A 17736-nucleotide genomic window follows, 5' to 3' on the forward strand; every position below is an offset into this window, starting at 1 on the left:
TTAATTCAATTGATCGTTGGTTATGCAAAAATTCACAAGTCCTTAAAGTTTGTTTGGTCTTAATAGGTTGACTAACAATATGTTAGTATTGTAGGCAAACAATAAACACTTAGCCACAGGTAGCCCTTCGTTAAAGTTAAAAAGGGATCAGAGTTCAAAGTTCAGTTTTTAAAAACATGCAATAAAAAGCAGTGTAAGCAAAGTAAAGTAAATATAAAAGTGCCGATTATAACAAAGCCTGTCAGCCCACTTTGTCAAGATATCCTTACGCGTTTCGAAGTACAAACGTTACTTCTTCATCAGAGGAAAAAAACAGTGATGTGACAGGCATCGGCGTGTTCTGGTTTTTAAAGGACATAAAAGTGGGCGTATTTTTCGGCTTGTTGGTTTGTACAGCAGTTAGCGTGTGACGTATGCAATGATGCGTACGTATTGCTCGATGTACTGAATAGCGGTTGCTATAGCAACCTTTTAGCGTTATTATTTTCAATTGTAATGGGCATTATTTTGAAATATAAATTAGAGAGGTATGTATTCAGATGACAACTTTGTTCAGTGTCGGCTATATATTTAAAAAGACCGGGGGCTGACAATCAGTAAGCGAGCTTAAACCCGGGAACAGTGATTAACCTGATGTATAGAAAAAGAGCGCATATTTGTTACACTGATTTTTTGCTTCTATGTTAGTATAATCAGTAGGATATGTGACTGTTCTGACCCTAACGGTAGATTAGGAAAAAACAGAAACAAAACAAATATTGGTTTACCTCTCTATATGCCTATGATAGTATGATCTCTATGTGGAAAGCATGAAAATATAAACTTCTTTATATTTTTATAGTAGGAATTATTAGAAAACTGATATGTTACTATAGAACCATAATTCTCAATATTATTATATATAACACATACTAATATAAAAAAGACAATATTATTATATATAACACATACTAATATAAAAAAGACAATATTATTATATATAACACATACTAATATAAAAAAGACAATATTATTATATATAACACATACTAATATAAAAAAGACAATATTATTATATATAACACATACTAATATAAAAAAGACAATATTATTATATATAACACATACTAATATAAAAAAGACAATATTATTATATATAACACATACTAATATAAAAAAGACAATATTATTATATATAACACATACTAATATAAAAAAGACAATATTATTATATATAACACATACTAATATAAAAAAGAACACCTAAGAGCTAAGGATTTCTAACATCCTAATAGTCCTTCCTCATTTTAGGTACTAACACAATCTATCCTCAGTACTATTATCATCTAAATTACCATCACCCAATAGATATTAGCTGAGGTGTATCCATTTTGAATTACAGTATAAATCGTAATAATAATGCTAAATGAAATAATGTTTTTAGAATAGATAGGGACCCTGTTGGCCACATCTACAAGTATCATTATATAGAATTATAGGGATCAAAAGCAGAAACTTTTAATATATTATAGTTTCTCTTTTTTTCTTTTTCATATCAGTTTTCTAATAATTCCTACTATAAAAATATAAAGAAGTTTATATTTTCATGCTTTCCACATAGAGATCATACTATCATAGGCATATAGAGAGGTAAACCAATATTTGTTTTGTTTCTGTTTATTCCTAATCTACCGTTAGGGTCAGAACAGTCACATATCCTACTGATTATACTAACATAGAAGCAAAAAATCAGTGTAACAAATATGCGCTCTTTTTCTATACATCAGGTTAATCACTGTTCCCGGGTTTAAGCTTGCTTACTGATTGTCAGCCCCCGGTCTTTTTAAATATATAGCCGACACTGAACAAAGTTGTCATCTGAATACATACCTCTCTAATTTATATTTCAAAATAATGCTCATTACAATTGAAAATAATAACGCTAAAAGGTTGCTATAGCAACCGCTATTCAGTACATCGAGCAATACGTACGCATCATTGCATACGTCACACGCTAACTGCTGTACAAACCAACAAGCCAAAAAATACGCCCACTTTTATGTCCTTTAAAAACCAGAACACGCCGATGCCTGTAACATCACTGTTTTTTTCCTCTGATGAAGAAGTAACGTTTGTACTTCGAAACGCGTAAGGATATCTTGACAAAGTGGGCTGACAGGCTTTGTTATAATCGGCACTTTTATATTTACTTTACTTTGCTTACACTGCTTTTTATTGCATGTTTTTAAAAACGGAACTTTGAACTCTGATCCCTTTTTAACTTTAACGAAGGGCTACCTGTGGCTAAGTGTTTATTGTTTGCCTACAATACTAACATATTGTTAGTCAACCTATTAAGACCAAACAAACTTTAAGGACTTGTGAATTTTTGCATAACCAACGATCAATTGAATTAACCTCCTATACTGACAAGCACACAATTGAAAAAGCAAGTGGAGCTTGGTGTTTTTTACTTATGCTATTTACTTACCTCATATTGGATTGGGGGTTATAAATGTAAGCACATTTTACTCGTCTATAATAAATTGTCTGTTATCATACAGTATTACACTATGTTCTTGTCTTTTCCTTTTTCCTACTCACTCATGAGTATATGAGGACACAGGATATCTCACCACCAGAGGAAAAGAAAGAAAACACGAGAGTCCAGGATTGCCATTACCTAAACAAAGGTTTCTTTCGGAGAATCGTCTAGACACCATTACAGAGAGAACCAAGCAATCATCTTTACTTATACAGAGAGTCCAGTATCTCCATTTCAAGGCCAAGCTACTAAAGGAAAACATCAGGCTACCGATCCTATAAGGAGCCAAGATAACATCTCTACTCTACTGCTGTTCACTTACCTCATAGGATTGAGGTTCCTTCTGTTAAGCACAATACACTTACCCTATTCAAGAAGCCAACTAAAAAAAGAAGAATCTGAACATTTAACAAAAAACATTTTTGAACTTTACAGCCACTGAGACTGAATAGACTATAATTGCAGTGCTGTTTATATACACACATAATACTGTGCGCCTTTTTTTCAGTTTTGATTTTCTCTTTCTACATTCATCTATATTTTTATGTGTGTTTTATATAATTTTCATTTGAAAAAAAAACTAACTTGTCAAATAGTAGTAGCCCATGCATTTTGTATGCAATGCTGGAGTAAGCAACCACTGCTACTATCTGACAATTTGTTTAGAAAGGGTCTTAGTTCAGTAAAATATCAGATTCCTCTTTTCATATACTGGACACAATTGTAAAGGATTTGACACATTTTCAAAAGGAAGAGCTGTAACTGTTTCTCCTGGCATTATGTTTTCAAAGCTTATATTTTTTTCTTAAGAAATCCTTATAGTTTTCTTTTACATGTGTGGCAGAAAAATTGAAGTGGTTTCTCAAAAAAAAAAAAAAAAGAAAGTCTTGTTCAGTAAATACCCTGCTGCTTATAAATTCTGCTAGCAAGAGTCTTTTATTTTTCAGCAATTGCTTATCCTCAATAAATCAACCTTTAGTAATGTGTTATTAAAGGACAGCGGGTCTTTAAAGAGTTCTATAATAATGCAGTTCTCTCTTGGCTTTTAGACGTCTTGTGGAGCGATTAGAAAACATGAGGAAAAATGTCATGGGGAATGGGATGTCACAATGCCTCTTGTGTGGGGAGCAGCTTGGATTCTTAGGCTCAACATCTGTCTTCTGTCAAGACTGCAAACAGGTAATTTATTATTAGGCCTCCATGTTGGTTTACTTATGATAATTTGAGTAATATATATTCGCTTCACACATTTATAGTTTTTCTTTTTGTTTGTAGACTCACATACAATTGTAGCCGTGTAATAATTTATTTTATGTCATAATAAAAAGTTACAGTATATATAGAACTACTACGTACTGTATAATCTAACGTGGTAAAAAGGGGTAAAACCTTTTCACACGATATGATGTATATATTTAATTATCATTATTATTATTAATATAAATGCAATTACATACACTAAAAAAAAACTCCAAATTGAACTAGTATTTTAAATTTTAGATTGTTTTTATGCCATTTATGTTAAATTTTGTAATATATGAACCTCATTTTATTTATATTCACCCCAAGTTACTTTATCCGGGGTATTTGCACCCACACATACACAAACCGTAAATAAATTGCAGGGGTTTGAGCCATTAATATTTCAGACAGAGCATGCGATTTTAAATACCTTTCCAAATTACTTCTATTGTCAAATTTGCTTTAATCTCAGGGTATCCTTTGTTGAAGGAGCAGCAATGCACTAATAGGAGCGAGATGAACACATTGGGGGAGCCAATAACAGGAGGTATTTAAGTGAAGCCACCAATCAGCAGTTTGCTCCCAGTAGTGCATTTCTGCTCCTGAGCCTACCTAGATATGTATTTCAACAACGGATGCTAATATAGCAAATTAATTGATAGAAGTAATTGGAAAGTTGTTTAAAATTACAAAATAACTGTTTTTGCATATTGAAACAATAACCCAATAGGCTGAATTGCAGGGATACTCCACTGCATTATTATTATTTTTCTCCTATTATGTGACACACAGTGATTCAAAGAAAATGCAAAGATTGCCAAAATGTTTTACAACGAGTACTTGTATTTGAAGATATCATGGTACATGCAATAGATGTGCTGTGTGGTTTTATATTTATGCTTGTGAGATCCAGCACACACTTTGCCCAGGCAGCTGCCGGGGGCACTCCAAAATTGTCATATATAATAATTTAGTATTAGAAGGCACTCTGTTTTTCAATTTGCAAATAATTTATTTGTGTAAACATTTTCGGGGTCACTACCGTCCTCAGACACAATAAAAACTCATTACTCACTCCTATTTAAATGTTCCCCATTCGATCGTGACTCATTAGTCCTTCCGGAAACTCCACAGTGTTCTCCAAGCGCAACTGTGCATGCGCAGGAGAAGGTATGAAGCACCAGATGGACAAAACTACAAAAAAGCAAAACAGAAAATGTGACACATAATTTAAAAACTGAAACTCAAACTGTCTTTTTTCAATCTTGATATTCATTATACAGTAACAATTTATGATCAATGTATTTACTCACTCTCTGCACCTTATTTAATCTAGAATATCGCAATTACTCATATTGTTCAGATAGTCATCCATTCTCTACCATTACCCTTTAATATTTTTATTAATGACTTGGAGCAAGGATTAAATAGCAACATCTGTATTTTTGTGTTGATGACCTCAACGCATTGCGTCCTATAACGTTAGGACTTTCTCAAGAGGATGAATATCGGATGTTGTCGGGTGCACATGTATATAGCCGAAGTAATTATCTGATTGGCTGGAACTGCGAGGAATACCTTGTAATATAGCAATGTAGCATATGCTGTATGCGGTTGAACCCAGACAACAGGGACATTCTTACAATTAAAATTGTTGTAAAAAAATGCTTAATATATAACATAATATGTGAATTTTAAAATGATTATAGGTAATACAAGTTCATCTAAAATTCCATACAAAATACATACTATCTAATCAATAAAATTTCCCTAAAAAAAAAATTATAATAAAATGAACCAGAATATTGTTAAAAAGCAGCAATACATAAAAACTATATAATGATGTTGAATGCAGAATAAATACAACCTATACTATCAGGATTGTTTTACATAAAAGCATTCAAGTCTAGGTCAATGTTAAGCCCTTTTGGATTTAGTGTATCAAGTTTGTGAATCCAGAATGTCTCCCTCTGACGGAGCGTTCTAAGTCTATTCACATGTTTATTGGGAGGTATCGCTTCAATGATTTTTGCTCTGAGGCAATCCGGATTAGACCCATGTTTAATTTTAAAATGATAAGATACACTATGTGTCTCAAGTTCATGTGTGATGTTATATTTGTGTTCACTAAATCTTTTTCTCATAGTTCTCCCAACATAAATTAAATTGCAACTGCAACTCAGCATGTAAACAACATATGTTGAACTGCATGAGAATCTATTTTTGATTGTATACTTGTTCTCATTTTTTGAGTCGTAGAAATGATCTTGTTTACAAATGTGGGAGCACATACCACACCTGGCTACGTAACATCTTTTAGTACCTGTAGTAGCGCCCAACCAGTTTTTATTCCCAGAATTTTTCAAAGGCATCTGGGTCATGGGTCTCAGTTTTGAAGGGGCCAATATATTCTTAAGGTCTCTGTTTTTCTTGTAAGTAATAATTGGCCTATCTGGGAGTGAATTACCTAAAATTGGGTACGCTTTGAGGATATCCCAATGGGAATTGATTATTTTCTCAATAGACTTACTGCCCTGACTGTAGGTCGTGATAAACCTGATGTTGTCATCTTTATTTCTCCCTTTTAGATGTCACAGGGTTAAGCATTCTATGTCTATCCATTTTTTCTACTTGTTTTTTCACATTCTCTAAAAGTTCTTTGTTATAACCCTTCTCCTTAAATCTAATATATTTGCTTCTTTATCAAAATCAGATTGTTGTGTGCAGTTTCTTCTGATACGTTGGTATTGACCCAGTGGAATGTTATGTTTTCATCTCATGAGATGGCCACTATCAGCTTTTAGAAAACCATTTTTATCTGTTGGCTTCCTAAAATTTTTTACCGCTATCTTATTGTTTGTTGCTTTAAACAGTGTAAGGTCTAAAAAAATATATGTGGTCCCTATGTGTATTGTGAGTGAATTTTAGGTTTACGTTGTTATTGTTTATATGTTCCATAAAGTTGGTAATGAGTGATTGTTCCCCCTTCCAGATGATGATAACATCATCTATATAACGATGATAATGAATGATATTATTCTGAAACGGATTATTTTGCCAGATATAATTGGTTTCAAAGTTGCCCATGTAAATATTGGCATATGATGGTGCAAAAGTAGTGCCCATGGCGGTTCCCTGTGTTTGCAAGTAAAAATTTCTTTCACATTTGAAGTAATTATGGTCTAATATAAATTTGATGCATGACAGCAAAAATTCGGATTATTCAAGTGTGATCTCACTTAGCATTAGGCTATCCCTGATAACTTGGATGCCTAGGTGGTGGGGAATACAGGTATATAGGGCAGTCACGTCGCAAGTGAGCCAGACATGATCATCATTCCAAACTAATCCTTCAAATATGTTAATTACATGGGTAGTGTCTCTAATGAAAGATGGAATGTTTCTAACTATTGGTTGAAAAAAATGATCGATGTATGTGGATAAATTGCTAGTGAGGGAATTAATTCCGGAAATAATGGGTCTCCCCGGGGGATCTATAAGGGACTTATGAACTTTGGGAAGATGATAAAACAGTGGAATGCTGGGATGTAGTTCAGATAAAAAATTAAATTCATCTTTAGTAATGATGTTCTCCATTTTGGCTTTTTTTAGGATGTTAGAGAGTTTCTTTGTAAAGTTCTCAGCTGGATTGAAGGTCAGTTTTTTGTATGTTTTAGAATCATTTAAGATATTGGACGCTTCTTTAATGTAGTCAGACCTGTTCTGAATAACCACCCTGCCCCCTTTATCCGCAACCCTTATCACTATACTAGTGTCTGATTTTAATTTGGAGAGTGTATACCTCTCCTCACGAGTGAGGTTGTCATTAAATCTATTGACCCACTTCCCTTTATTTTGCTCCCATAGTCTTGAGAAGTCTTCATTGACCAATTTGTTAAATATACTAATATATTCACCTTGTGCCCTTACTGGATAGAAGGATGATTTTCTTTTGAATTGTGTTGAAATAATTTTCTCTTTTTCTTCATGAATGCTCCAATCTAAAACAGGCTCTGATAAAGTGCCTGTATTAGATGTGGAGGGACTCAAGGGTAAAGGTGTGTTGGTAGGACTGTTCTCTGAATCTAAACCTAAGATGGAATCTGCAGTTTTCTCCAATTCCCTTGGGTTGGGTGTTACATACTGTGTGGTGTTATTGGCATATAAGGGATTCTTGATAAAATAACGTTTCAATGTGAGCTTTCCAACATACTGCTGTATGTCAATGTATGTTTGAAATTTGTTGGGGCCAGCTTTAGGAGCATAATTCAGCCCCTTTGCCAAAAGATTGGTTTCGCTTGTCTCCAATATTCTATCAGACAAATTGTCTTCTTTGTTTTTATCAACTGTAATTTTCTTCCTGCTCTTTATCCTCGCTTATTCTTTTTCTTTTCTGGTTTTGGGCTATATTTAGAATTTCTAGCGAGTTGTAACTGTCTTGTTTCTCCCTTGTTCTCTGATAAATGTGGGGGTCTATGTGAGGTAAGGACTCCCTCTCTCGCACTAAAAAATGCTGCTCATTATGATTTCTCTGAACATATTGGTTTGTATTCTGATCATTATACTGTCGGTCTGACATTCTGGGTCTTGCTCCCTGTCGGTCCCAATGTTGTTCTGACTCCCTTTGATAGTGGGGCTGTTCATATCTATTTTGCATGTATGAACTCTGTTTATTATGTGGTTCAGAATATTGTCTCTTGGAATGAATGTCTGTAGGGTTATGATCAATAAAATGGTTTGATCTGGTATGTGGAACATATGAATTATGATGTATTTGACCTCTTGGTGTTCTGTTATTAGTTTGTTGATCCCCCCTATGGTAAAATGTTCTACTGGGTTCTCCAGGATTTTTGAAAGGTCGTGTATAGTTCTCGTTGTTTTTTTGGTTAAAGGAAACATGATTTTTATTTTCATACATGTCCTTATCAGTATGTGTCAATGGTTTACAAATATCTATTCTTGTGTGTTGGTTGTTATGATCTTTATGATTATAGGTCCTTGGGGGTTGGGGCTTAGAAGCATTAGATTTATTATTGTTTTCTTATATGTGTACACCCTGTCCAGTTTGTAATCTTCCATGTCTCTACACAATTTTTTGTACTTATTTATTTCAATCTCTTTGTTAAGTTTCTCATTTCTCTTTTGGATATTATCATTTAAAGTTTTCCACTTCTCTTCATTACTAAATGGTTGGATTTTAGGTAATAACGCATCTAATGCTATGTTGACCTTTTTGAGTTTGTATTCTCTGTACCTTATCAAAATGTTAATAAGGGTCATAGAACAATCAGACAGAGCTTTGTCCCAATCTGTACTAAATTCGACCTCTTCCAGGTCAAAAGCAGGGTATTTAAAGATCCTAAGGCCTCGTGGAACTATGTTATGTAATACATAATTGTCTAGTAGTATTAAGTCCTGCTATTTTTTAGTGTCACTGGTCAGGAGTTTCTCTAGGTCTTTAAATAAATCTGAAGGATCTGAGAGTTCCACTAGGGACTCCGTGGTCGCTGTATTAAGCAGGTCATATGATCTAATCCTAGAATGTCTGGAGTTAGAATCCCCAAAATAATTATCAGTGTTATCCATAGTTATATTAGTTACTGACATAAGTGTACCCTAATAGCCAGTGCAAGAAAAATAGCAAAAATAGTAAGTCAGACTAACTGAAATAGGGTGTCGCTATGAATATAAACAGGATATATAGTGAAAAACAAACAAACAAAGGATATTCAGCGCTCCCTAGTTATAACAGTTACAAGGTCTTTTGTCAAGCAATGAGCGATGGAAGCAATTTAAAAAACGTTGTAAGCAATGTAAAAGACGTTCAGCACAATGATGATGATTATAGTGATGCAGAAAAGATAATACGAAACAATATAGTAAAATGATTCAAGGAAATGAGATGAAAGAAAAAGTTGATGAAATATAAAAGCACAATTTGGAGGCACAGTACCGTGTCAAGATGTAGTCCTGAAAGTTCAGTATATGTCAGTGAAACTTAAAAGTCCAGGGTTACCATATGTGCATAGATCCTTTGGAGTAAGGTAGTCTTTCAATATGGTGAGGTATGGTAAGTTCCGGTAATTCTGCTGGTAAGTAATTTTTAGGAAATCCCAAATATCGTATCATACTTGGAGTATGGAAAAAGCCTAATGGCGGAAGCAGCTGTTGTTTAAAGGAGACTTCTGTGTCAGAGAATCCAAAATGTAAGATGCTGAAAAAGAAAAACACAGTGCATTCCCTCTAAGGGTAAAAGTTTTAATGAGACAAATCAAGCGCAAATAATAATGACACTTACAAGATGTTAGGACTTTCTCAAGAGGATGAATGTCGGATGTTGTCGGGTGCAAGGAACTGCGAGGAATCCCTTGCTATATTACAAGGGATTCCTCGCAGTTCCAGCCAATCAGATAATTACTTCGGCTATATATGTGTGCACCCGACAACATCCGACATTCATCCTCTTGAGAAAGTCCTAACGTTATAGGATGAAACGCGTTGAGGTCATCAACGCTCTGACGTCACGTACGTACCCGGATCATCCCAGCTTGATGGAGTGCCCACAAGCTATCACGGCGCCAGTCTCGTTTGCGGCTTTTTCCAACATCTCCTTATCCTGTAGATAATCCATTGGACGGAACGATCCAGAGCAGTTGATCATACACATTTGAAATGCCTGATTTTCATTTACATCTTGTAAGTGTCATTATTATTTGCGCTTGATTTGTCTCATTAAAACTTTTACCCTTAGAGAGAATGCGCTGTGTTTTTCTTTTTCAGCATCTTACATTTTGGATTCTCTGACACGGAAGTCTCCTTTAAACAACAGCTGCTTCCGCTATTAGGCTTTTTCCATACTCCAAGTGTGATACGATATTTGGGATTTCCTAAAAATTACTTACCAGCAGAAATACCGGAACTGACCATACCTCACCATATTGAAAGACTACCTTACTCCAAAGGATCTATGCACATATGGTAACCCTGGACTTTTAAGTTTCACGGACATATACTGAACTTTCAGGACTACATCTTGACACGGTACTGTGCATCCATATTGTGCTTTTATATTTCATCAACTTTTTCTTTCATCTCATTTCCTTGAATCATTTTACTATATTGTTTCGTATTATCATCTTTTCTGCATCACTATAATCATCATCATTGTGCTGAGCGTCTTTTACATTGCTTCCATCGCTCATTGCTTGACAAAAGACCTTGTTACTGTTATAACTAGGGAGCGCTGAATATCCTTTGTTTGTTTGTTTTTCACATATACATACACACAACCATATACACATATACACACGCACACATACACATATACATACAAACACAACCACACACACATTCATATACACATGCACACATACACATATACATACGCACACAACCACACCCACACATACGCATATACATACACACATAACCACACCCACATACACATATACATACACACACACATATAGACATGCATACATACACATATACATACACACACAACCACACCCACGCACGAACACATACACATATACATATACATACACACACACCCACACACACACACATATACATACACACACAACCACACATGCATACATACACATATACAGTACATACACACAAAACCACACTCACACATACACATATACATACACACACAACCACACACACACATATACATACACACACAACCACACACCCACACCCACATAAACACATACACACTGATGATTGTTTATAGTCACTGTGGCTAAAGTATGTAACTTGGTTTAATGTTTTTTTTTTATTATTATATTTTTATTGAGGACAACAAAATACATGCTTTTACAAGATGTTAAATAAACATGACAGATAATTACAGCATATTCCGATATTATAGCATAAAAAGTCCAGTCCTCATTTTTTGACCCCTTGAACATTTTCGGTCGCTTTTGGAACTATAACTTTATAACAGTACAGAGCTAGGGGTTAGATAAAGAACACAAAAGAAAAATTACATCTCTGCAATTCAGGAAAAATAAGAAAATATTATATGATTATGTCGTCATTATTTCCAGCAACACCATAGCTGATACTTTCAGTTAAAACAGGGTAGCTGGACATGTGTTTGGTAATTAACACTTGCAATAACTTTTTCTACGTCACACACTGTTTTGGGGGATGATTATTAGAATACATTAATGACTAACATTCTTGACCAACAGTAGACAATGTGTACCTTGAAAGTGGTATAAGTGGGCATTGTTACTCAGTGTTTGCAATAAGTGATCTTGCCATAAGGTTTCATAAGTGTGTCACAAGGTATATTCTAACCTGCGATATGGTCTAAATGAAGGTTGGCAGATTTTGTGACGTTTGGTATTATTTGGGATATCAATCGTATATTCAAAATGCTTCCTCTCACTCGCCGCTGCGGCCGCCAGCCACGAGGGAGGCAATAAAATAAGCCTAAGATGTGTGCACCTGTAGTGTAGATAATGTTCCAGCGATCAGTGTGTTAGTTGTAGGTAGTAGATTTTGTAGTCTCTCTCTCTCTCTCTCTCTCTCTCTCTCTCTCTCTCTCTCTCTCTCTCTCTCTCTCTATATATATATATATATATATATATATATATATATATATATATATATATATATATATATATATATATATACTATTAGTCTAATTGTTACTGCTTCTTCTATGCTTCCCAGCTAGTTTGTCAGTGTGCATGTGACTTGTGTTAACCAAACAGTTTTAACAATAACCAAAACACGAAACATAACTAAACATCATATGACTTGGTGACCTGATCTTGTGAATAAAGAGTCAGCTGTTAGCGGAACTTTTGCTTATACTATCCACCGCCTGAGTCTGTTTGCAGGGCAATTTTATCCATGTCATCTCCGTAATTAGTAAAAAGAATATTCTGAGCGGTTCCCATTGTTAATCCAAGAAATCTATTGACTACATCGGCAGGGCATGTCTCAGTAACATTCAATGTCCCCTCAATATCTCGCAACATGTCCATTTGTGCAAGGTCTAGGCTGACCCTCAAATTGGTCAAAATATATAAAGAGCTTATTTTCCCATGATCTTCGACCACCTAGGGGAGCCCCCACAGCATCGGAACTGACTCCACACTCTGCCCTGTCCTGAACTGTACCTTCGTGCAGCGTAAAAATGTAGAGGGATATAATCCCTGGCCTCCTTTGTTGATGACTGTGTAACTTGGGTACAGATCTTTCTCCAGGAATCTGTTCGGCATGATGTTAGGTGCCATCTTGAGAAATGTGGAGACAAAAATTTCTTTCAAAGTATCTCGCTCCATGCTGAGGATTTCAACTCAAATTGTTTGCCTTTGTATGTTGTTTACTGTTCTGTGCTTGCCCCTTTGATTTATCAGCGGGGGATGTTAGATAGTCGCCTTCTGGGTAAATAGATGTTTTTGTCGCTCGATGTGATGGATGTGTGGATCTTCTCTTGTTTTGCGGTCGGATCACATTCCTCTGCCAGTAAGAATTGTGGTTTGTTTAACTTGTTCCTTGTAAGTGTTGCTCGCTTTATTAATAGTTGTAAGTCCTGTTCTGATGGAGCTTTGTCCAGCATAGCTTGCAGTAAGGCTTCTAATTTGGCCAATTGATGGTCTGAGGAGTTGGAAGGATCATCGGTCTGTATTGCCATAGTTGATGTTTGTACCAGCTCTCACTGTTCACTTGCTTAGCTTGTAATAATATATATATTCAGGTAGGTGTTATCCGCTTATGATAATCTAGATATTGCGGTATTTAGGTTAGGTTATGCAGCTCTGGCAAAATACCCTAGGAGTTTCCTAGGGGGGGGGGGCGCTGCTTGAGGATTAGCCGCCGCTCCAGGCTTCAATTGTCAGTTTTCCTCTCAGAGATCATAAATACAGCCCTTTAAGAGATTATATTGTTTGCTGTTCTGAGATAGTACAACACCACTTGTACAGATTTTAAAAAGCTGTAGAATTCCAGTAATAATCGGCAGATTAGATACTTTTCTCTCAGAGTTTAGAAAAGTGCGACTGCATAGAGCCGCTGCTTGGACACACCCCTGGTTTAATGTTTTTGTGGTTCTTAAACTATGTCTTTTTGTACCAAAGTAAATTTGAATAGCAAATACAGTTAAATTAAAATCACTGATTATCTTCTTGTAATTTTTAATTTAAAAAAGTGGCTATAATCTAATTTTATTCTAAAGCATCATCTTTAGCATAAGTGTGAGTTTAATGTAATGTGCCCCCCCCCTCCCTCAGTGACTGACCCTCTATACTCATACATTTGGGTGACCCTGGTTTATATAAAACAATAACACAAAGAGGATACAAATATTTAGTACAGACACTTCATAATCTGAAAAATGTACTGTAATCTGAACTTGCTTTATAGTTTTCAGGTATGGTTGTTTGGTGTGAGATCCCTTTTGCTCTTTTAAATGTTTTCAATTACTATAAAATATGTCTCTTGAGTATATTTTTTTAAAACTAATTGTATATAGTTTTTTGTTAACTTATTTGTCTTTTCAAACAATAGATATGTATGATTAAAAATGATAAACTATATTGAACTGAAAGCATAATTAGTTATGTAATATAATCTATTTATGAAAAAAATACAACTCCATGTGTGTTACAGAATTGCATATTGTGCATTTGCCTCTATGTGTAATAAAGTTTTATGACTTGATCTGAAGGTTAGTGGCAAATAGCAGATCTTAATTTAGGTTTCTAAAATCCAAAGAAAACATTAAAACACATTGCATCAGATTACAAGTGACGCACTAATGACAGCTTGGGTGCAATAATCAATATAATTTGACCTTGCTACCATTAGCGCACAACTTTTGTACTACAAGTCCATGGTTAGGCGTGTTAGCGCAGTCACAGTATCCTAAGTCCTGAAGTTAGCGTGCATCAGTATTTTGCTCACTCACTATCCTTTTTACTTTCAACTTCTACTAAAGTTGCCTGTCTAATTCCCTAAAACCACAGCACTGTAATACCAGCTGCTTTGACTCCATATGCTATTATCACATCTACCACAGGAGGGAGCAGTGTTAAACAGCAAAGATTGCGAAACCTCTTTTTCTGGAAATAGATATGTAGTTCTGTAGTTAAAGCAACAAACATTTCCCCTGGAAATACAGAGCCAGCTCTAATACTTTCATACCTCCGACTTAAATATACACCAACACTGTTGCATATTTCTTTTGAATACTTGATGAGGTCAAAGAATCTGATCTTCACAAAGCTTTATGTAACAACTTGCGTCAGACTTTTACTGGTAAAAACACTTCAAACATGTTCATAACCACAAATAGAAGCAGAAAAAAAAGATTGTATCTACGTGTTTGTCTCTGAAAAGAACAAAGGAAGGAACAATACTTTGAGTCGGTTATGCTGAGGTAGCGTGAACTATAAATCCTGCATGGTTTTAATGAACTATATTTTAAAAGAGACAGTGTTTGCATATAAAATTACACACTAGCCCCATAAATTAAAGCACATTTTAGACATTATTGCCACTAGTTCTGCTTAGGATTCTTAGACAGTAACATATTTTTTTAAATGTTAATACTTTTAATATATAAATAGGTTGATTTAAGTGAATATCAGCTAAACATAACTTGCACATTTTTATATTCTATTACCTATATTACTTGTTCAAAAAACATGGTGGAAAATGTAATGTAATACTGATAACTCCCATATATGTTTGAATGTAGTTTTTTTTTTCTTTCAATTTAACTCTTTTTTTTTTTTTTAAATGAACCATTGTCATGAGATGCAAGACACATCATAGAAGGTACAACGCTATTTTATTGCAGAGCATAGAAGTATACAGCTTGCACAACACATCTAACTTAGTAACTGCGACATTGACAATACCGGCCCTAAACCACGCCCCCATCCGGTGACGTCACTTCCCACTCTCATCACAACCATTATTCTCATTTTATTTCTATTGGTATACAGCACATTACATAAGAAAAGTGTCAAGAGCGCCAGAAGTAGGTGTAAGGATGAGTATTGTGGACCGGAAGGGGAGGAAGCACGGTGATCCAGTGCTGCAGCTCAGTTGGGATAGAGCCGCTCTCCCTGCAATCACGCAGGCAATTTCCTAGGCAGCCGTATACCAGCTATTCCGACTGCCGGACTTTAGCACATTTAGTGCAGCCTGCCACTAGCCCCCGGGCACTCAGGGGTTTCACTATACGTCCGGTCCACGCTCCTGGTGACTTAGAGGCCTCTCACCCGAGTCTGTCTGGGCATCATTGACCAACCCTTGACCCGACCGGGTGCGATCAAAGAGCGGCGGTACATACTACTTGACGCCGGACTGAGCCAAGAGACAGAGGGAACCTTCTATAAGCTGACTGGTGTTTCTGCCTATTGTTTAGCCGGTAAGAAAGTTGTGTCCTGCAATTAACCTGACTACACCCGCAACCAAACTTCACTTTCCAGAGAGCGGGAGTATATACAGTACATACAGCCTGGTCCTGTATGAGAGGTTTGGCCCATATCATCCCTACTATCAGTGAATGGAGCCTGGGTACCCATGGATAACAGCCTCATATTCAATCCTGGATACGTCTCCGTAAGCAAGGTCCGCCCCTGGAAGGCCCTACAAAGGCGGTGTGTGTGACACCGGGACCCGATTAAGACGCCGCTCATAGGGCTTGCCCACAGATACCCTGGAAGTTCCGGAGAACAGCCCTAGTGAACGAAGATTTTCCTGGTCGGGCCAGGCGCCCCTACTAAATTCGGCTATACCGCTAGTGTCTGCTGTCCAGGGTGGAGGTCTAATCCTGATTGCAACCGGAGTTGCTTTCGCCCAGCTGTGTTACAGTTAAGGCTGCCAGCTTAGAAGGCAATTGGATCCAGTCCACCTATAGGTCCTATGCTGTGACACCAGCAATCTTCGTTTCATCTTATGAAGATCCCCTTTATTATAAAGGTACTCAAAATGATACCGCCATCGATCCGGTAAGGTTGCCAAAAATTAAAGTTATAATCTCCCTTTACCCTTTTTAAAGCCGGCAAGGTCCAATTTTTGATTATCTTGCTACCTTGGGATTGTCTCTGCTTTTCAATTTTTTTTTATTTTTTTTTTATTTATTTTTTTGTCAACCTGGATTTAAAAGAATCCTACTTACTATAAAAAATATATTATCCTCCAATTACAGACCTGGTCACTGGAGCTGACAGGTCCCTACACACTCCCCACTAAACAAAAGCTGATTTAACTACCCCCTCACTTTTTTTATCACTACCATTTAATACTCACCATATTTACGATACTCACAACATTCATATTATTTTATCACCTTTTTCTGGAGCACATCACCTTTTTTTTTTTGTACACTTGCACTACCACTATATGGATACATTTATTACTAACCACAAGTTAAATACTCTAGCTATGCCACCCAAAACAAGAGACAAGAAGTCCAGAACCAGTGTAGACAATTCAGCAAATTTAACACCATTAACTAACATGGTAGATATAGCCAGGGAGCCCCAAGACATAGTGAAACAAATATCAGACCTTATGATCCCTCAATTCGACTATCTCAAAGCTGAAATAGTAAATCTTACTAATGAGGTAAAGCTTTTTACAAACAGGTTAGACGAATTAGAACAACGCATGTCAGACCTAGAAGATCGTAACAAAAAACCAGAACCAGAAGTGACGTCACGAGGCTAACGTAGCCTAATAAACAAATATATACCTTACCATTAAGGATTATCTCAAAGGCCACGAAAACTAGACAACCCTTAAACGTTATATTCCTCAAACTGTATATTCCAATTAATTACCGAAAAATGAAGTTTTAAGCTTAATTTGTTTGTTGTTTGAGAAACCGGAAGTGAAAGAAATTTATAACATCCGGTCAAACACCCTATATAAGGCAACCTCCAATATGCATAAACCAGTCTTGAGAAAGGCCTAGCACAGGCCGAAAT

The 17736-nt window shown here is 35.8% G+C and overlaps 1 protein-coding gene across 1 annotated transcript in view; it reads left to right on the forward strand.

Annotated features, from left to right (window-relative positions):
* The window catches only part of RPH3AL (rabphilin 3A like (without C2 domains)), a 599751-nt gene that overhangs the window by 165932 nt on the left and 416083 nt on the right, over nucleotides 1–17736 (forward strand). Inside the window, exon 5 of the mRNA XM_053707379.1 lies at nucleotides 3574–3703. Coding sequence (XP_053563354.1) covers nucleotides 3574–3703 — 130 coding nt within the window. The remainder of the gene's footprint in view (nucleotides 1–3573; nucleotides 3704–17736) is intronic.

The sequence above is a fragment of the Bombina bombina genome, chromosome 3, assembly GCF_027579735.1.
Source record: "Bombina bombina isolate aBomBom1 chromosome 3, aBomBom1.pri, whole genome shotgun sequence".
Classification (NCBI taxonomy): Eukaryota; Metazoa; Chordata; class Amphibia; order Anura; family Bombinatoridae; genus Bombina; species Bombina bombina.